This window comes from Passer montanus, unplaced genomic scaffold, assembly GCF_014805655.1.
Source record: "Passer montanus isolate IOZ18808 unplaced genomic scaffold, ASM1480565v1 scaffold28, whole genome shotgun sequence".
Lineage (NCBI taxonomy): Eukaryota > Metazoa > Chordata > Aves > Passeriformes > Passeridae > Passer > Passer montanus.
Genome location: NW_024367483.1, coordinates 2,071,984 through 2,093,847, shown reverse-complemented (window position 1 = coordinate 2,093,847; position 21,864 = coordinate 2,071,984). Strand labels below are relative to the sequence as shown.

Here is a 21,864-nt window from a genome sequence, read left to right as displayed (position 1 = left end):
ATCTATTTTGTTACTCAAAAAAACCCACCCAAAACCAAAACAACAGGGAAGGGAGCTGTAAAGTTGCACTAGGAGAATACTCAGCTAAATTTAAAAGAAGCAGACCAAAAAGTTCAGGATCAAGATTTGTAAGGATTTCTGTAAAATGGGAATGAGGCAGGCTAGAAAGAACAAAATAAACGGCTGACAGGAATTAATCATAAAAAGAGTGATTTTCCAACCAAGTAAAACTTTAAAAACAACTAAAACTTAAAACAAACAAAAAACTCACTCCAGCCCCACCCCTTTTGAGATTAAACACCATTTCTTGGCTTAATATATGTTTGCTTTTAAGGACAAGCATTTTGAATCAGCATTACTTTTACTTCTTATTACCAACAAAATGATATTTCCTACTTAAAGCTCCTAAGAGATAAGCTGCTTTCCAAAACAGTTGCACAGCTGTTTTACAGAAGCTCCAAAGTGCAACGTTACCATTCCACATATTACCACATCAGAATGCCTGTCTGCAGACAACTAAGCTGAGCTCTTATGTCTGGTCTTTTACAGCAGCTTATCTTTCATATTAGTAAATAAAACTCCCCAAGGAAATTACAGTTAGAGGGCTGAGATTAAAAGGAGGCTCCATCACATTTACATCCTCACACTTAGAACTGCACTTGCTTCATGTGAAATTGCCCAGGAGTGTTGAGGCCACGCAGGCTCTCAGCACAGCTGCAAGCACTAGTTAAACACAGGGTTCCCATGGACTGGTGCTCTCAGTCCTGGAGAGGCACAGCTAGGAAAATCAGGATTTACACACTTACCTGATAGCTCCCTCCTCAGTAAAGAGATCTTGAAGGCAATGCTTTGTATGTGAAAACAACTGCACCATATTTCAGCTGAAAATGCTAGTCTTAAGCCTGACCAGGCATATTTAAAGGAAATTAATAAATATGTAGGTGGGCAGCGTGCATAGAAGCAACAGCACAAAACACTGAGTGGGGTATAAAGACCAAATTCCCTGAGTCTCTTTTGGTCACTCTGCTGCCCTTCAAGTTACCACTTAATGCACACACCCACAGTAACATGGATCAAAAAAAGGAATATTCCCTTGTCTGCTTTGCTCCTCAGTCACAAAGAACTTGTCACTACAACCTGTCTTGGAGCACCCAGATAGAACTCATTCATTAATTTAACATCCTAAATGTAATGGGAGAATGGCATGGAAGTCTGACAGCCACAAAAACCAACCCCAAAGCAGCCTTTTTGCATAGACACATGAGGATTTTGTGCAATATATGATCCCTGTACAAAATTCAACATTTTTAGAGCAATTCAGGGCTCCAGCACATGTGAATGTTATTGACTTATGCCGGTACACCAAGGTGGGAAGGAGAGGTGAACATGCAGAGATGTCCTCAGGAGGTTTTATGTTCACGGAATGATCACAAATATTCTAAAAGTAAGACATAACTTCAACCATAACATAATGGTTGAAGCAGTAATAAGGGGGGGGGAATAAAAATCCAGCATATTACTAATAGAACTTTTCTTATTTCTATTCCTTCCAAGAGGTCTTTATTCAGACCAGTGGCCCCACAGGGGAGGAACAGAGAGAGATGTTGCAGAACAAAATAAAACACCAAAAAAATCAAGAAGAGGAACAATAATAAAAGTACAAAACTAACTGCTGTTTTAAAAAGCACTAACTAACCGTATTAGAGAGCTAAACAATAAAATACATTAGAGTATTTCCCTCGGATTTGTGGATGGAAGAACAAAGCAGTAGGTTCAAACAGCTTCCCATGACAGTAAAGGCAATCAAAAAGGATAAATATAGCACTTTATGTAATTTAAAATAAATTAGAAGAGGAACAATAATAAAAGTACAAAACTAACTGCTGTTTTAAAAAGCACTAACTAACCGTATTAGAGAGCTAAACAATAAAATACATTAGAGTATTTCCCTCGGATTTGTGGATGGAAGAACAAAGCAGTAGGTTCAAACAGCTTCCCATGACAGTAAAGGCAGTAAAGGCAATCCACAAGATAAATACAGCACTTTATGTAATTTAAAATAAACAAAAATTATCAGAAAACCATCAAGATCCATACCATTCAAGGAAGTCAGAAATGCAGACAGATTCTATGTAAGAATTTAAATTTTCTTTGGTAGAAAAGAAACTGTTAACTTAAAACTAAATGTTTAATTTAAATAAGACACATAAGTGATCCACAATAATTACAAAATACATACTGCAGAATAGTTTTACAAATATTACTTTCAAGAGGATAGTTTTATATTAGATATTAAGAAGAAGTTCTTTACTGAGAGCATGGTGAGGCACTGGCAGTGATTGCCCAAAGAATATGCAGTGCTCCCACCCCTGGAATTGTTCAAGGCCAGGCTGGATGGAGCTCTGAGCAACCTGGTCTGGTGGAAGGCATCCATTGTCCAAGCAAGGCAAGGGCTGGAACTTAATGATCTTTAAGGTCTCTTTCAACCCATTATTCTAATTACTGTATTATCCAAAGAAAAGTAAACCTGAAAATTGTTTGCCCACAATTTAGATGAAAACGTCTCAGAATGATATATTACTGTTCCTCCTTTGTATTTGATTTTTGTATAGATACTTAGATTCGGAGTTGACAAAAGGCCAACAGTATCACAGAAAGAGACACGAAAATACTTCCATGACAAACTGAACTGTAAGAATCGCAGCACCCTGTAAGAAAGTTTTCTTACAGTGAGATTTTATTCTGGCAAAGCAGGGCAGTTAAATGTAACTATTTAATAAGTGAGAGTACATGACACTGTTCTCCCATTTCAGGTCCTTTTGCCAGAATGATATATTACTGTTCCTCCTTTGTATTTGATTTTTGTATAGATACTTAGATTCAGAGTTGACAAAAGGCTAACAGAAAGAGACAAAGAAATACTTCCATGACAAATGAACTGTAAGAACCACAGCACCCTGTAAGAAAGAGAGATTTTATTCTGGCAAAGCAGGGGAGTTAAATGTAACTATTTAATAAGTGAGAGTACATGACACTGTTCTCCTATTTCAGCTCCCTTTGGTCCAAATACTCCTCTATGAGGTGAGGCCTAGAAGGCATGCTGACAGAACATCTGTGTGTCTCACATGCTAATGGGTGTGGAGGGAAGCTTTTGCAAGAGCTGCATATTACATGTCCCACAGGGATCAGGTAATCACTGAGTCTTCAGCACTGCCAGGGTCAGTCTGCTCTTTCCTGAAGTGGCAGAACAAAAATAAAATTCTTAATTTGTTACCTATGGTACATCTTTGGAGCCAGAAAGTTTATTAAATAGATTTTTGAAAGTAAAACAGTCTTTATACACAACAGAAGTATATAACATATTTCATAATAATGACTAGTAAACCAGTGAGCTGTCCCTTAACTGTGTTTTCGAACAACTTGCAAGAAACTGATGCACAGAAAGTTCCACCTGGACATGAAAAGAACTTTCCTGTGCAGTGACCATGCACTGGAACAGATTGTCCAGAGAGGCTGTGGAGTCCCCCTCACTGAGAACATTCCAGAACCTCCTGGATGCAATGCTGTGCCATGTGCTCTGGGATGGTCCTGCCTGAGCAGGGAGCTGGGGCCAGATGACCCCACTCTGGTCCCTTCCAGTCTGACCCATCCTGTGATTCATATGCTCCTTAAGTATCTGGAAGAGAGGTCTAGTGGATTAGGTAGTGTAAAAAATACATGCAATTAATAAAAAAAACCCCTTGGCAACAGAGATACCATTTTATTACATATACAGTGCTATACCCACTTGAATATGGATAAACACATTCCAAATGAAACAAATAAAAATAAAACCCCAAAAATCTCTACGATATAAAGACCATTAATGAGTATACTGAAGTTAAAAAACCCAATCAGGGCATGTCATATATTTGAAGTTTTATTGATGGGAATGCAAATATAACCATGGCATAATCACAAAAACAATTAGTAACATTTCATTAAAAGCAATTTCTTAAAAACATCTGCAATCATCTGTAACAAATACACTGAACATTTGAATCCTTATATCTTTAATAAAATACTCTTATAGAAGTATATTAGAGATGGATAATAAAAACCCAACATCAAACTTTAATATAAAAAAATGGCGGTAATGCCTAAAACTGGGCATCTAAAATCAGTAGATATCTTATGTAGATGGATTTCAGGAAGTGCTGATTATTCTCTCTCTGGAAAATAAATATTTCCATTTGCTCAAAATGCGTCCCCCAAAAAACAGAGGGGCATTTACTGATGGCTAATTATCACCTAAACCTCAAATGAATGCAGATGTTTATTGTTAACACAAATATTTTTTCTGTATATGCTCTCCAGTCACAAGATTAAATTTAATTCATCAGTGTGCATACCTGAGGTGCTAGGTTGTCTACATTCAGTTTTCCTGGAAGAGACACTAAACTGAAAAAAGTCAATACAGGATATTTTAGCTGAACTGTTCATCTTCCTCAAATCATTCTTCCTTTCCAAGGAACTCGTTCTTCACCTACTGACAAAGGGTGTAAAAGAACCCCATAGATCCTCTATTTATCTCTCATGTCTTCATTGCTTGCATCTGACCTGTTAATAAAAAGAAACATCTATACTTAGCACAAGATGAATTCTTGCAGCATTTTGCTTTTTGAAAACATAAAGTAGATCTAGATATTTTGGTGGAGTTACAAGAATGGGGAACAATGCAGAGTTTGTTTTTAACTTGCTCTCTCATCCACTTTTGAAATTCCTGTACAGCCAAGTTGTTTCCCCCAAATCTTGCAAATTTAACAGAGTCTCTTCCCACCTAGTACAATTTTTATCTTCTTCAGGCTTATAAGATCACTTTGATGACCATAAGACCTGGAAGTTTGTTTTATGAAGTATGCATTTCAATGTCTTGTACACATTTTGGCTCCCACCTAACTGAACATGAACCGGCCAACAGCAAGAGATTTAAAGTTTGATTTCTAATAACTCACATGAAAACTTTGCTTTCAGTAGCCACACCTCCATATTGCTGCCTGATTGCCACTTCTCAGCTCACTTCAAACGTTTTCTTGGTTACTAAAAGCACCCAGCATCCCATTACAAAATGTGGAAATCAGCACAATCTCCCCCACTAAGGGGGAATGCTGTGAGACAGGTTTGTTTTACCCTATGGAGGATGTGCTGTTGCAAGAGCAACTCCATTACAAAATAGAGAAACAGCAAACTCAGCATTCACTAGGCAAAAAAACCCACAAAACTTTCTGCCCCTGCCACCCCAACTGTGAAATGGGTCTGGAATGGATAACTAAGGAAAGCCTGGCTGCTGACAAGAACTGTGCACTCATTCACCAGGTGTCATTTCCTCCTCTGAATTTTATGGCATCCCCAGGCTGTGATTTAGGGACTACCATGACTACAGAGTTGTTCCAAATATTTCCATCTGGTGCTCTAGGAATGAGGAGAATCAAGAGTAAAGATTTGTCCTTGAAATATCAAAGTATTGATATAATTGTCAAACTACATGTGCTTAGGTAGCAGTACCATTTAAACTCAACCCCTCTTCAGCTTTTGGGCTCTCTGAACCAGGAACTTAAAGGAAATTTTCAGATAGAGCCCCTTTGTAAGGATTTTCAGCTCAAAAAATTAAGAAGTTTAACACTCCATAAGTGAATAGCTGTAAGAGCTATGCGATTGACAGCAGAAGCATCTGCTCACTGTGCTTAAAAAAATCTACACATATAACTTAAAAAATTTGTCAGAAAATATTTACACAAGCATTTGAGATACTTTTAAGTAGCATGAAGCTACGTACAAACCCAAAATTTGGATTGAAACTCTAAAGGTTCTTCCAAGAGAAGTGGAGACTGAACATAGCAAGAAAACATTACTAAGCCAGAACTATGCCTGAAATTAGGAGAAATTATTATTTGGAATCTGCCTCTATGATGACAGGATACAGGAGAGGAGGAAATCCAGTACCAAAATCCTGGTTCCCCACCCCAGAATTATTTTAGCTGGTGGAGGATACATCATTGCTCTTCTGTAGGGCAGTAAATCTCTTTCTACAGACTATTTTTGGCGAATGTTTTTGTACTCTACAATACCTCGGTAAAACAAACCATCTTTTTCTAGCCAGCGGGACGAGTCTAAGTAGGAAGGGCAGCCCGGTGTCCCGGAGCAGCAGGGATGGGTTGACCCGGGCCAGGGCTGGCTCTTACCCCGCTGGAAGGAGGCTCTGTCCCCGGGCCAGCGCTGACCCCCGGCGGCCGGCGGGGCACAGCACAGGCGGCTGCTGCACCCGAGGCACTTCACAGCACAAGCAACGCCAGCCAGGGAGCTAAAACTGGGACCAGCCTGCCAAACTATGCCACACTTCACTAATCTAAACACTGAGCAGGAGGACAAGGGAGAGCAGAGCCTTACTAGCACACAACAGAAGGAGACACAACATCTGTACCAAGTTTGTAATTACACAACATCTGTATCAAGTTTGTAATTAAAGATGCTGGGTGTCAGACATCATCCAAGCTGGATCTGATATTTTCCATGCATTTATGAGTGTCTGCATGTGCTATAATCGTTATGGTGTAAGAAGTTCTTCTTTTGGCTCTGGATTAAAGAGCTGAAGGTGTATAATTAAAACCAGTGTATTTGTCTGGATACTTGGCTTATTTTCTTTCACCATTTCTTGATACGTAACATTAAGTTATGTAAAACAGGGACAGGACATTAAGAATAAATAGAAGTAGAAACTGAACTACCACAATAAGAAATTGAAGTGTGGGAGTTGGTATTGTTTAAATGAAAGTGCTACACTGTTTGCAAGAGTGTGCATTAGTATTTCATAATAGACACTTTGGTCAGGGAAGCCCATATGATGCTTTATGTACATTAAGGAGGTAAATGAAAGGCAAATATGAGATAGAGCTTTAGTACTCACTGTGTAATTTGATCTGACAGCAGAAATGGACAGAAAGAAAACAAAGGAAATAATAAAGAAAAAAACTTACAAAATGAAAGAGTTTAACAGAATGAAAATACAGCAAGAGAATTACATATGTTATACCTTGGAGCCAATCCACACCTTCTTGTAATCCTTCTCCTTTAAGAGCATCACTGGCACTGAAAGAAACAAATCAAATTTCAAAAACATTGTAAAAATACCAGTTTTAGTTGAGTCATCACCAAACTTGTAATTTACGTAATTGCAAAGTAGCATCAGGTAGTTTCCTTAAGTTTTCTTTCTATGGAGAAGACTGCTCTTCAAATAATATAGGGTACCTTCCCCACAGGGAAACACCATTTCATGATGGGATCTCTTTTAATTCCAAGGAACAAGGAATCATTCCTGGAATATGAGGGGCTCTGGGAGAGCTCCCACACACGGCAGACACATTGTTTTGCAGCACCTCCCTCCTCAGACAGTGCTGTGAAAGATGTTTACTCCCTCCAACAGCAGCCATGAATCATGGAATCATTTAGGCTGGATAAGACCTTTAAGATGAACAAGCCCAAAAGTCCTCCATGCAGTTCCTATACTCAGTGAGAATGCTGGAGTACTGGAAGGAGGAGTTATGTCTGTGTACACACTTCATTGTAACAGCGACCCCAGGAGTGCCTGTTAATGTATAAAACTATTCTGCTACACTGAGAGCAGTGTAAATCCACATTCTGAATCACTGAGGGATAACTGTTTAAATGCTCTTCATTCCTCACTTTATGAAAATCAGCACAGCAGTGAATCTGGACTGTAACTGCAGTTCCCATAAAACAATCTTCCAAGAAGCTTGGGAATTCATGAGTGTGATTTTTGGACAACAATAATGTCCAGGTAATCAAATTTAACATGAAAGGGCCTAAAATGAAAATTGTAGCTTTCAGCAGCATTTAGCTGCTGATTTCTCTTTTATTTATAACAGCTGAGGACTTCAATAGGACAAAATACTAACTTCTATAAAGCACTTCTGATAAAAGGAGTTTTTTCCTTGTGAACATCAGCAGTAAGTAAAGCTTACATCCTTCAGGAACACAAGACTAGCTCCTACAACTAAAAATCCCCTCAAACATGACTGGGTACAAAGAGTAGAGTGTCTCTGAATACAGAAGAAAGCAGTTCACTAAATGGCCTTTCAACAACAGTTTACTAAAGCATCTGCAGAGTGGAAAAAAAACTCCAAAGGTTTTATTATTGATATTCTCAAACCTGCAAGGTAATCTAGCAGGAGCACTCTGATAATCATTCTACTCTATTTCCCAGCAAAATATAATGTCAACTGTTCTTATATCAACCCTTTCTGATTTCACTGGAAATCCTCCATTCCATTACTTGGCTAACAGTTCTGCTGTGAAAACTTTACAGACACAGTCTAAATGAATGCATTGTACATTAAAAGTAAGTTTCACCATAAGTATTTTAATATTACTGTTTTAAATTTAGTGTTTCGTCTGTGTTTTATCTACTCCATTTATTTTATACAGCAGTGAGTGGCACGACAGGGCTAAAATAGCAATGCACAAAGTAATGCGATAGAAAGGATAGAAAAAGAGAACTTTACCAGATGTGCCAGGGCTTGTCTTTGATGTTTTCTAAGGATAGCAACTGAGACACTTTCACAGATGACACTGCATCCCTGAGGTCCATCTTGTTAGCAAAGAAGAGAATAGGCAGCCGGCGGTGCTTAATGTCTAGGCATGAGCAGAGACAGAACCATCAGGACATGAGGCAGCACCCATTAATCTCTGCATGTAACAAGGTACAAACAGCACAGGAAGGTATTCTGCTCACCTGTAGCTGCAATTCTCTGAAAGTTGTATCCTACATGTATCCTATGTACACACTGTTGGGTCACCTGGCCTCTGCTGCATGCTTCCAAAATGTTCACAAACTTCCTTGTGGGCTTCGGAATCCTCTACCCCCTCTCCCCCTACCTTATACCCACACTTCAAGCTGGAGACAGGAATTGCTGGTGAAACTGAGGAACAAGAGATCAAACCACTGCCCATAAACACTGCACATCTCTGCTTAGTGAGGACTGAACGTATAAAATGGATGGAAAAAATAATTTGTGTTCATTTATAATGTCACAACAATAGCTGAGAAGGGTAGTCTGAATTATCCTTTAGTGTCCTGGAAAGCATCCATTACTTCATAGAATTTATACAATTGGAAAAAAATGCACATGTGGCCATCCTTTATTCTCCCTTCCCTAGAAGGACTTCTTCTCCAGAAGCTCTTTCTGCTAGCAGTGAGACCAAACAAAGTGCTCTGGCAATTTCTGGGATACTTACACAAAGACAAGTTTAAACCTCACAGATTACCCCAAAAGACTATATAGTGATTAAAAGGAAACAAAACATACTCTCTTCAAAGTTACAGATGTAACACTGCCAAAAAAATTACCAGCACCAAGACTAACTATCAAAGTTTTTCATATTATTTATACAAAGAATGATATCCAGGATTAGAAATAATCTAGGTTTTAGTGTGCATAGTTCTTTTCCTAAGGAAAAGAACTTACACACTACCACCTCAATGAAAATTGCTACACAGGCTCTTTTTAAAATAGTAAAAAGAAAAGGTTATGTCACACAGGAAACTAGGTAAAGATTTATTTTAAAATGTCAAACATAAGCCATCTGCCCCTGCTGATGGGCAGGAGGATGATAAAAACCCACAAAATCCCAACAAACTGTCAGGGCTGAAATGGTTTGAACTTTCCTAATTATGTTCTTTTCCACCTTCCTACTAAGCCTTTCCACAGAATCAATGGAGGTAACACTACTTCCCCATATTCATTCAGAGATGGTAAGTGCTGATCAAAACACTGACAATTTTCACAAACTATTTACCCTTCCTGGAGCTCTTTTGTCCTCTGGTAGCCATAAACATGAGTCAAAAGCCTCAAAATACAAGTACAGTATAATTAAATCTCTGTTTTGATTCCATAGCTGAACAGCTATTGAGTCTACTGACTGAAATTTTTACAGTAATTTACAGTATAATTAAATGAACCCTGGTAGCCACAGGTTGGAGGTTAGGGGTAAATTAAAACACATAAATTAGCTGACATCACATATGCAAACAGCCAAGTTAATCAAGGAGTTTCCAGTGTCTTTCTAAATAATTAGAAAGGGGCACAACCTACCCACCCAGACTCATAATGCATATAAAAGATATTTGCTAAATAAAGTCATGGTCACAGAAATTTATATTATTTCCTCATGTGCAGTATTTCCCTGCCACAATTTTCACAGTTACTAATGGAAAGCAAACATTTTCTAGCTGCAAGTGATTATGAATTAACACATTAAAAATATTCCAGGCACTAGATGTGTGATGTGCAATTTTACACAAAGAAGTTCAAGTTTACAAGAATTTCAGTTTAGTTTAGAAGCATGTGCTGGAGGTGAAGTGACCCAAGAGTCATCATCTAATCCAGGTAATCTACAGCTATCATATTTCAAAGTGCTGAAGAATGAAATTTGAGTAAAAAACCAAAATATGATACAGTTATCATTAAACAAGCTGTTATTTGAGGAGTGCATTGTCCATTGCTGTAAGTAAAAACAATTTATAGCTCTGATGCACAAAAGAGTCCCAGCTAGTACAACTTCTAACCCCATTAATGCTTCACAGGACACATTCCCTTCCTTTTCCCTCAGGCAAAGCCTGGCAAAAAGACAGGGAACTGTTTTACTGTGGGATTGCTAAGATTTTCAGAGACAAGAATTGATTCAATTCCATTTAAAACTTAGGTAAATACATACATTTACATCACTTCAGGAGGATGACACCGATGGAAGCATAGTTTGGGAGAAAGCAGGGTATGCAGCAAGAAAGGCAGAACACTAATACAAATAAAAGTACTGATATAGCAATCCAGTTGTATATTGATTCACCTAACAGCTACATTTATTGAACACTGTCCTAGAAGAACTTTTTAAGCCCTTTGGTTCTCTTAGATGTGATATACCAAAACTGATAAATCAGTGACACTGTTGCTGTGTTGGAGCTAAGCCACTCCAAGGCAGAAATCCACAACTGCTCTCTCCTGGCTCTCAGGACTGCACTCAGTGGCCAGAGCCTGGTCTTTTGAACTTGAAGACACAAATCCATGAACAACTGAACAGCACTGACCTGCTAAGTCAGCATTAGTGACCTATTAATGCCTAAATGAAAAGCACCACCTAAGGTTGCTTCTACTCTGTCTAAACATTTTTATTCTTGTGCCCTCTGTTAAACCAGTAACTTCTTCCAGCAGCTTTACCTCTCACCCTGTGTGGTTCACTTTGCTAACAGAACTGGGTTTTTCTGCTGCAGTTAATTCCTGACTTGGTACACAGTGCCCTGGCCTCTGTGTAATCCACCTACAGCCTTTGGCTCACCTCATCCTCCCTGTGACTTTTGTAACACTGTCTTTTCAGTGTCTGCATTTGAAGTAGCCCATACCCTTGAATGAGAAATTAGAACATGAGAATAAGAAGGTCCAGTCAGTTCCAGCATCTTTGTTGATGAATTAAAGTGTAATATACAGTCTTCATGGAAAATAAAGTCATGGGAACGTATTTGTCCCTATCACACATTGCTTTTCTTAAAAATACAAGTCAGCTTTTCCTTTCTTATTTTCAGCAGGGGAATCTCACAAGTTAAGGCTCTATCACATTAATAAATAATTAAGAAATCATAGGAGTATTTAGCTTTTAAACTTTCTAGATGTAGTTTTACATTCTGGTTAGGCAGAGCAACTGCCAAAAGCACTGAAAGTCAAAATTGCATATTGCTTACAGACACATCCCAGTAATGTTGGATACACAGAAAGGCAAAGAATTGACTGATATCAGAACTTTAATTAAGGTGCAGTCTCATGTAAAAAAAACAAACCAAACCCCTAAAAACAAGACCCTGATCACAAATCCTCTCATATCCTCTTCCATATGGAGTTAAAACTGACTGGTGTAATTATCCCTTCGTATTTCCGTCTAAAGCATAAAAAATTACAAGATGACAACAAAAAAAAGTTAAATGTTACATTAAAGGAATTATCTGACTTCATGGAAAAAACAGACAGGGAGACACAGTTTTGTGTGTGCTGGTCATCACAAGAAGCCTGTCCAGCTTTCAATTCAAAGTCTAATCTTTCTCAAAATAATGTAACTTTTGATCTATATTGATTAATAAGAGACCAACCCAACTCAGTGTAGACAGCTGAAGTGTGACCCATTTCCAAATGTGAACAGGTAAAAAAAAACCCACATGTTTTGGAAGACTATTATTATGCTAATATTCATGAAAGGTTGAAATACTTGCAAAGTATTAAGAATGTGTCAGATAAGGGCTTTTCTTAAGGACACAGAATGGGAAAAAAGCCTCCTCACCTGGATGATTCAGAAGGGTGTCAAGTTCTTCTTTGGCCACAACCATTCTTAATTTGTCACTGCTGTCAATGACAAAAATAATGGCTTGTCCTTCTCTGCATAACATAAAAAGAGCAAAGAGGCAAATTATAGGTTCTCAAACAAATGAGTATTCTGTGAATAAGAAAAGGCTTCAGAAGAAACACCAAGAAAAAAGTCCAAACAAACCTGATTTTTTCTCTAATTTTTTTAATTGTTATTTACCATTAACATTTGAATCCAGTCTTACTTCTGAAATTCAATATTTTGTTAATATGCATCATTTTTTTAGACATGAGGTTGTTGCCTGCCCCTACAAGGTTCAGTCTCCACACACCTTCTAGAAAAGCTACTGATTTTACTACTCAGACTAAAAAATGGACTCAAAAGGTAACCAACTGTTATTTTGACATTGTGGTCAGGCAGGGAAAAACTCTATAATGACAGATCTTTACAGAATTTCTGTATTTCCTGTACTAAAGTTTATTTAGAGAAAGGTCAAATACCTTTTTAAACACAACCTGTGTCCATACCTAGACATATGCAGGTTATTTTAACCTTTATATGTCCTGCAGAAACAGGATCTTTCTTCCTTTTTTTTTTTTAAATAACAGCTAAAAACTTTCAAATATTTCAAATCATTAGGACATTTTGCTCATAGTGTGACCAGTCACAACATAAATGCAGCTACTCAACTCATTATTTTAGGATGTTACTGATATTTTGACTTGATGCTCCATTTATTGAAACTTGTTCTGAAAACCAAAGAAAGTCTCACCAATTTATAATTCACCTGTTGTAAACACCCACAGAATGTAGGTGAAATCGTTTATATTTTAATGTAATATTCACTTCTCCTTCATTTTACATTTCTCTGAGACACCATTATGAATACATTCTTTACCCTCCAGCACCATCTATCTTTGTATATTGATAAGAAACATTCTACACCTGCTGAAAACCAAAAACAACCTGAGCAGCCCAAAATTGTATGAGAAGGCCCATTCTTTTCTGGTGTACACAACCTTTAGTAAATAAAGATTTTGCATATTAGCTGGAAATGCCTAAGCCATTTTCATGAGCACAGAGTATTTTACCAGAGGAATCAAGAGTACTGGCATGTATTTACCACCAAAAAAATAACTTCACAGGGAAGTATCAGCCATTGGGACACCACACGACTTTGGGATTATTTAAGATAAATGTACTTAGAGAATGAACTAGAAGATACTTTCTCTAAAGCTAAATAGAAGAAAAGTCCAGATTTGAAGGACACCAAGACAACTACTTTGACACTTGCCCAGATTTAATTTCCTGCAAAATTAAACATTGCTTAACTTTATAAACTGAACAGCACATAATTGTTTTATTAATATTTTTATTTAATTGATAGAAATTATTGGTTTTATACTATTCTTAGAAGTTAATCTTAAATACATGCCTACTGCACTTGTTCAGGACCAGAGAAGGATACAAGTGCATATTTCACTGTCAGCATAACCTAAAACACTCCCTTACTGTTAGGGAGTTATTGTTAAGAGGAAAAAGCCATTTATGCCCCACAAGGGATAAGTTACTGCATTAAATACAGCAATCACAAAAATTATTTGCTTATGAAGCACTCTGCTAGAATTTTGAGAGCAGCCTGAGGGCATCAGTTACTGAAATGCAAATCTAACACTCTTGAACAATGAGATGTCCTGGCCAAATGTTTTCAATGCTAACACAGTTTGCACAGGAAGGAGAGGAAACATTAATTCTCAATTAAAAAACAATTTAAGCTCTACCACAACTGACATTAATATTTAATCAATATTATAATATTCATAATTTCTCCCTTCTATTTCTCCAAGCTATTTCTGCATGGTTTAGTATTGTTCATGTTATCTAGATCAAGATGAGGCATTACAGAATAGCAATGAGACAATGCAAATACAGATTAACTAAACAGATATAATAAATAATATAAATAATAAAGATTCACTAAAAGTTTCATAACCAGAGAATGGTGTCCATCTATTACCAAAAGGCAATACCAGAGTGTTATAAAATACAGAGACTATCTATTTAATAAATGACATTAAGAATATTCATTCAGGTTCTTAGTTACACGTGTCTTATCCTCTGAGGTTCATTTCTCTCACCTCTAAAAATCTCAGCCATCAGCCAATATCTTGCAGATTTTAAGTAGCTGACCTACAGAAGAACTGAAAAGCTGGAAACCTAACTCGTCTTGAGTTTTCTTACAGGATTAGTTTCCAGGTTTCAACATTTAAATCTCATCTCTAGTATGTTACCCAAAGTTGTCCCTGAAAGCACAGAGTAACACCAGATAAAAATTTTAATTTGTTAGAATAGAAAGTTTTATTTATCCAGAGTAAACCTTCTGTCAAACACCAAGTATGAGCCTTCTCTAAATAATTTCTAACCACTAGATATTATCATACCTCTGTTTAAATAACCTACAGAACAGTCAATATGAACAGCAATGCTTTAAAATAAATTATAGGCTTACTTGTAGTAGTGCTCCCAGAGGTCTCTGTATTTCCCTTGGCCTGACATATCAAACACTGTGAAAGACAAACTGCAAAGAAAAGAAGTGCATGAAGTCAAGGAAAAAAGAACAAAACCCAAACCACATTCATTTTCTTTTCTACCCTGTCCAAAAAAACCACCAAAAAACCAGCCAGATCAGTTTGAATCCAAATCAACTGAGAAAAATTCCCAAATGAACTCTGGTTGCACTATCTGCCTTCAAATTACCCTACTACTCAGTTTTGCAGCCTCATTATAGAAATATTTCACAATGGGAAATGTGTTGATTATCTGAATAAAAGAACTAAACTAATTATTTAAAGTTACATCAACTGGAAAATAAGCTCCCATTCAGTCTGTCTCTCTATCATGCTGGTATCACATAATGTTTATGAATAAACTAAATTCAGATGAACCATGACTTAAAATCCATGGCCTGTCTTAAATTCTGTCTCTAGACAAGTATAAATGTGGGCAAAATAAAAGGCTTTTTAAAGAAATAAATAAATTCCACCTTTAGGAACCTTTAGAAAAAAAAAAAAAGTACATTTTGGTAAAAAAAGGTGAGTTCACATGACCAAGCTACAAAGAACAGTCTTTGCCACTGTGAGATTTCACTCACACACTACATACAGAAAAGGCAACTTACTGAACTCTACAAAAAGTTCTCATCTGCTCCTGAAATGTTTACAGAGGCAACATCGAGTTCAGAACTAGGCTCTCCTTTTTTGGGTAACCCCAAGTAGCTCCCCAGGTGGAGACCACCAAAACAAGAAGATTAGGAAAAGGAAGCTCTCCAGACATTTTTCCCACTCTATGTCCAGACATAGCGTTCTGGGTTTCTCAGTTTGTAGGGTTTGAGGTTTTAGGGTGTTTTTTTTAGGCATTGTTTTGGTTTTTTTAAAACATTCTACATGACATATTTATAGGTCATCATCTCTCCTACGACAGGATCAGAATAAAAAAAAAGCAATATAAATTTACATTCTCACATGGGAAGTCTCAAACTTCTGTCTGATGTTCTTTATTAGGACAGAGCTCAATTGTGGAAGCTCTTAGAGAAATATAAAACCTCTCAGTCTTACATATCAGCTCAAGGAATAAACAATTTTCTTGCAGATCTCCCACCCAGTGAGGCCATACTGCTTGGTTTGAAGACTAACTGCACACGCTAAAAACATCCAGTGAAGGCTACAAAATAACAAAATGATGCTGCCTCCTTGAAATATCCTCATGTCATGACATTCTTAATCCAAATCTTAGTCTTCATTCAACTAATGACTTATTACTGTTTCCTGGCCTTTGCTCCTGCCACCTTTACATTGCTAATGCTGCAGCCATCCTTTTGCATTTAATGAGATTACACTGCAATCTGTTCAGAGTACCTCCAGTGAGAGTGCTTAATTTAGGCAACCAGATTGAGAGTGGAATTTAGGCTGCCACCTCAGCAGCTGTCTCTCCTCCAGTCTGTAACAGTGCCCTATTCTGAAACTCTCAACAGACAGAGATCAGATGTTTATACAAAAAATAACCAAATTAAAAAAACGTAAAAAAAAAATTTAAATACTTTTATAGCATCACAAAACACACAATCTGTTCTAACACACTCAGTCCTGGATCATGATTAGGTCTGGTGGGTACTACATTTCAACAAACTGCAGTGTAATGTCATTACACCACCACACATGATACTCAGTTACAAACCCCCTGAAAGAGATCATTAAGTCCAACTATGGTGTAATAATCATAACTGCTAATGAAGAAAGAAAGTACTACCTTGAAGTTTTGAATTTCTCTATACTGAATCCTATTGTTGGAACGATGTCCTGTGTTTGAGCCTTTGAAGGAAAGAAAGCACAGGTTTTACAACCAAACTAGAAAATGCAAATACTGAAATATATTTAAAACATGAATAAATTACAGATCTATTATTGCCCCAAACTGTGAAATATTTAAAAAGTTCCCAGAAAAGTAAAGTAATTCCGAATCAAGAGTTTTGTATTTTCTGGGGAAGAGAGCAAACACGACTGGAATTGCCAAAACACAGAGCATTATTAAGAGATCTGTCTGATAACTGATTTACTACTGAGCTGGCCAAGGAGCCTATCAGCCAAGTTGGTGGAAAAGAATAGCTCCTCTAAGAAGCATCGATATTGAGCAGGAAGAAAGGTCACATCCCATAGATTACAGAGCAGTCTGAGAAAGTGACATGCAGTCCTTGCACAGACTCCTAAAGGCCCTTATTCCAAACACCATCCATAGGCAGGTCCAGCAGAACCAACTGCACATGGAAACACATTTGGATTTGCCAGGCCCTAATATAGTGCTCCTGGGGCAAAGCAGCAGTTCTTAAGAAGACTGAGTTGACCCAGACCTCAAAATCACCTGTCCATTGAACTTACTAAAAATAAACAGTTTTATTAACTTTGATCTAGTGACATTTGTTGCATGCTAGACTTTCTGGCATGTCTTGCAAGGGTAGGACTTATGCAAGTTGGATGCAAAGTTATCCTCCTATAAATTCTCATCACAAACAAATTGTATTTATTCTACTCATGTAATTCCACTGAGAGCTTCTCTAATGCCCATTATTGTGATAAATCTTCAAGTTTGAGTTCAACTGTAGTTAGGAATCCTTTACTGCTTAAGGCATGACATAAAAACCCTCTACAAAAAAGGTCTCAGTAATTACATAAAGTACAATTTGCCTGGTACACACTGTAGCCTTTCTCCCAAACAACTGGCAGCAGATAGTAAGGAGTTTATAGTCTTTGTTCATAAATCTACTCCATTTTCAGTGGAAGAATAATTGCCAGGAATGGAAGAGTAGCAGACTCTTCATTATGTCACACTTTTTAAACAATGTTCAGTGGACTCATCAGGTACAATGTAATGAAAATTCATAATAATAATTTAAAAAAGCTGTCTCCTGATATAAACAGCAAAAATCAGTTTCCCTCATGCAAATAATCAAGATGTACAACCTTTGGCTTTGAACATGCTTATCAAAATTAATCTATTTCTAGTCCATGAACATATCTGTAAACAAGTATCCTACTTTCAGAATATCAGGCACTCCTAGTGGCCTCAAATATTTTTCATTGGATGAATGAACTGCAAGTATTAATGGTACTTATTTTGAAAATTATTCTGCTTTAAAAATTGTGAAGTCACCCTTAAACGTGCATCTTCTTTTTATTTCTTATTTTGTTATCTCTTATGCACTTACTATTTTTCAGGAAGAGATTAAAACAAACATGATAACTTGTTGTACAATTGTATTAATCCCAAATGTTCAACATCACTTGTAACTGCAATCCTGTGACAATTATTTAAGTGATTTAAGTGACTGTTTCAGATCCTGATTTCAGCCATCATAACCCTTCCTTGTTGGGTGATCTTAACAGAAGTGTGCCATGTTAACAGTGGAGTTTTTCTGGAAAATAATGTGCATGTGAATGCTTACTCTTAGTTTTAGTTGGAAAATCTTAAATTATATTTGTTCCACTGTGCTAAATCACAAGCTCCGCACATCTTTTCCATGGGCACATCCTTTGTAACAGCATGCAGACCCAGATCAAACAAACACCCAGCAGTGAACCACGCAGGCTACTCACATTTGAAGGTTTAAGTTTATTGATGATCGTCGTTTTGCCGCTGTTGTCCAAGCCAAGGCACAAGACGTGAACCTCCTTCTTCTTCAGCCCAAGCCATCCTGCCAGCTTGTCAAACAACCCCATGGCTGTGGCTGGGAGTCCCAGGGATCACCTGCTGTTCAGGGAATCAGAGCTGTTGGAAGAGTGCTACACGCAGGGCAGCGCTGGCACCGAGGGCGGGCATGGGGCCGAGCAGCCTCGCACCTGGGAGCGATGGTGTGAGCAGCCCCGACACAAACACTGTCCCAGGGGCTGGCTCTGCACATAAGCACACCGAGGGTAAGCTGATTACAGCCAGGAGGCCTCGATACCAAAGTAGACTGGCTGTTTATAGCCCTGTCTGTATCACACAACGCCCTTGATTCACTGGGACAAAACGCTGCCGAGCAGCCCGGACAGGGGCACAATGCAGTGCCACCAGGGCTCCCACCAAACTGGGCAAAAACAAAAGGAGGGTCCTTATCTTCACCTCAAATTGTCAGCAGTACACCATTCTGAAAACAAAACAGTATTTCCCTTCTTCAGCACCTGCTACGTAATTTACTGAACCCTGCATTAAATAAAGCACTCTCTGTTGATTCAATTCAAACTCTTGATTTGCCAATATTTTGCCAATACTGACACGTGCAAATTAGGAACTCTTCGTTCACCACAAATAGAAACTGATTAAAATAGACACCAAAACATTCACCCACACGTCAGGGAGATGCCAAACCTCTGCTGCTGCCCAGACTCTGGCTGAAGTTACCTGGCAGTGGCACATTCAAAGGAGCTTACATCACATGTTGCCCTGCATTACCTGGCTAAATGCACTCTGCAAAGAGGATAACCCTTGTCTGCCCTGAATGAATTCCACTAGAAATTATTTCAGCAATCAGACAACTGAAACCTTTGAGATGCCCTGAATAATAAAATATTTAATTCATGTCAGATGATTTCTGGAGTGGCAAAGGCTGTATTTCTCTTAATAAATTAAAAGCACACAGCACTGGACAATTCAGGTTGCAAGCTGAGGAAATCACAGCAGAAGGGGGGAAAGGTAAAAAAACCCCATCAATAACAAATCTTTGATCACAATTTTCACTAACTGATTACAAAATGATGGTTAACTGCTTTTTAATAATTTTAAAACTTTGCATTTAGTAAAGTCAGACAAGTAATCAATCATTCTGGTTAAAGGATGATTTTTCCTTTTTAAATACAGATCTTTATTAGAGCTTTCCCTGGTGTATTTTGATTCAGAACTGGTCATGATCTACATTACAGCTACACAGAATTATTACCAGGTTAAAAAACCCAACATTAACTACAGCAAGTCTCTCATTCTAACTCCCTTTGTTTTATGCCCCACTCCTTTTAAAATCCATATATACAACTCAAAGAGCAGATTAAAGCTGTTTATTATCAAATTTACCTGACAAAACCCTGCTCCAAGACACATTACTTTCTTATCCAATCAAGAGTTTCATCTATCTATTCTAGAGGATCAAAAAAATCGAGGGTCAAAAAAATACATTCTAGAGGGTCAAAAAAACCCATTGTAGGCACTCCCAAAATGAAACAGGAGGAAATACAAGCCCTTAAAAATACTTCTAGGGCTTCACTTTTAAATCCAAAACCCTAAATACACAACACTTTCTAGCAACATTTTAATTAGAGCTATGTTTTTCTAGAAAATTTCCAACCAGTTGGCACAGTCATTATTTAAGAACACAGGGGGAAGAAATGTACCCTTGAGTTCTTGCCCTGCCCCTATGTTCATGTTTTTTCTCATCTGTGAAGACTTACAGCAGTTACAGCTAACACAGGTGCCTTTTTCCCCCCATCTTTTTTGCCAGCTGATATTTTGCCTATATGTTTTATATATATATAAATTATATTATAATAGATATATTGTATATAATATAAAAATAGATATTTTATATATATATTAAAAATATATATATATTTGCCTATATGTATTACAGTGCTATACAGCATATATCAGACATCTCAGAAAATTATTTAAGGCAGAGTCTGGTCCAGGAGCTTAACAGCAACCTCTCTAAGCTTTTTTTCTTAAGAAAGGATGTTCTTTCATGTCTGATCTTTGTCTACTTTCAAGCCTCATCAACAACAAAGGAGATTTAATCCATTAAATAGAAAGCAGCCAACAAACAAGCGCTAAGTGATGTCCAGGTGCTAGAAAGACAAATTAATTTTTTCGGTAGAACTGCCTTGTTTAGTTTTGGGCTGGATATATTTCAATGGTCTAAGATCCAGAAGAAGGGAAGGACGAAGCATGTGGACTAATTAGCGTGGGAAGCTAATTAGGAAAGAATCATTAGCCAACAGAAGGCGGGATACCAATTGATAAGAGAACCAGGTGCCTAGCAGGGAGCGAACATTATTGCTAAAATGCATAAACAGTGAACAGCTTTGGCAGTGGCCGCGCTGGCTGGGCGGATCTGCCGCCCTTTCTGCGCAGAACCAGGAATAAATAAAATAAAACACCCGGGCTCCGTGCGGGGCTCGGCCTCCGGCACTCGGGGAGCGAGGGCCTCCTGCGGGGCATCGCAGCTCCCAGCCCTCCCGCCAGCACCACAAGGCCTCACGCCGCCCGGGGCGCCTTCTCCCAGGCCAGGGCAGGCTCTCCTCCCGCAGATGGGCACAGGCTCCCCCGGGCAGGCCGGCACAGGCGGTCCCGGTCCCCGGCCCCGGTCCCCGCTCCCCGGGCGCGCCCCCGCGGCCGCAGCACCCACCTGGGCCCGGGAGGCGCCCGCCGGGCCCGCGCGCCGCCGCCGTTGCCGAGGAAACCCAAGCCCCGCCCTCTCCCCGCCCCACCAATCGCGTCCCGCCGTCACACCCGCTCCGCCTCTTCCGGCCAATCAGGGGAGGGCGTTGGGGCGGGGCGAGTCCGAGGCCACGCCCCCGGCGCAGTGCGGCTGAGGGGGCCGGGGCAGGGATGGGGTGTCCCGGTGTCCCGTTCCGTGTCCGTGTCCAGCGCCTCGGGAATGGCTGGTTTGCGAGCGCTGCCCCTCTCAGGAGTGCATATACATTCCGGATTTTATATATATATATATTTAAATTTTTTTTTTTTTTTTTGCTGCGTAGCCTAGTCCCGTCAGATTGGTTCCATGTGTGCTGTATTTCCTGTGTCAGGAAGGTTGCGAATAAAAGATGAGATTCCCCTGCAGTGGCACTGTGAGCCGCTAAAGGAACGGGCAGGTAGCGTTAATCCCTCAGTGAAACCCTGTGGTGAAGCACTTCCTCGACTCCAATCAGATCGTGAGGTTTA

General features: G+C 38.6%; 1 protein-coding gene across 2 annotated transcripts; it reads right to left on the bottom strand.

Moving 5' to 3' along the window:
• Positions 1-3,246: 3,246 nt before the first annotated feature.
• Positions 3,247-21,378, bottom strand: ARL6 (ADP ribosylation factor like GTPase 6). Of its 2 annotated transcripts, none has more exons than XM_039713283.1 (8): positions 21,329-21,378; positions 18,549-18,699; positions 16,708-16,769; positions 14,912-14,980; positions 12,379-12,473; positions 8,559-8,688; positions 7,070-7,125; positions 3,247-4,599 (listed from the first exon to the last, which is right to left on the bottom strand). In XM_039713283.1, the coding sequence occupies exons 2-8, from the start codon at positions 18,669-18,671 to the stop codon at positions 4,574-4,576; spliced, it is 561 nt and encodes a 186-aa protein (XP_039569217.1). In that variant the 5' UTR covers positions 18,672-18,699; positions 21,329-21,378; the 3' UTR covers positions 3,247-4,573. The 2 variants fall into 2 exon arrangements, with proteins under 2 accessions (XP_039569217.1, XP_039569216.1); XM_039713282.1 differs by having other exon boundaries at positions 3,248-4,599; positions 18,549-18,702; positions 21,329-21,376.
• Positions 21,379-21,864: the final 486 nt, after the last annotated feature.

Bases quoted from the DNA above. Each gene is read 5' to 3' on its own strand.
- ARL6 (XM_039713283.1), bottom strand. From the start codon at position 18,671: ATGGGGTTGTTTGACAAGCTGGCAGGATGGCTTGGGCTGAAGAAGAAG. The intron at 14,981-16,707 runs GTAGTACTTTCT...TTTTCTTTGCAG, and splicing joins GAGAAATTCAAAACTTCAAG to TTTGTCTTTCACAGTGTTTG. The intron at 7,126-8,558 runs GTAAAGTTCTCT...TGTTTCTTTCAG, and splicing joins GACAAGCCCTGGCACATCTG to TGCCAGTGATGCTCTTAAAG.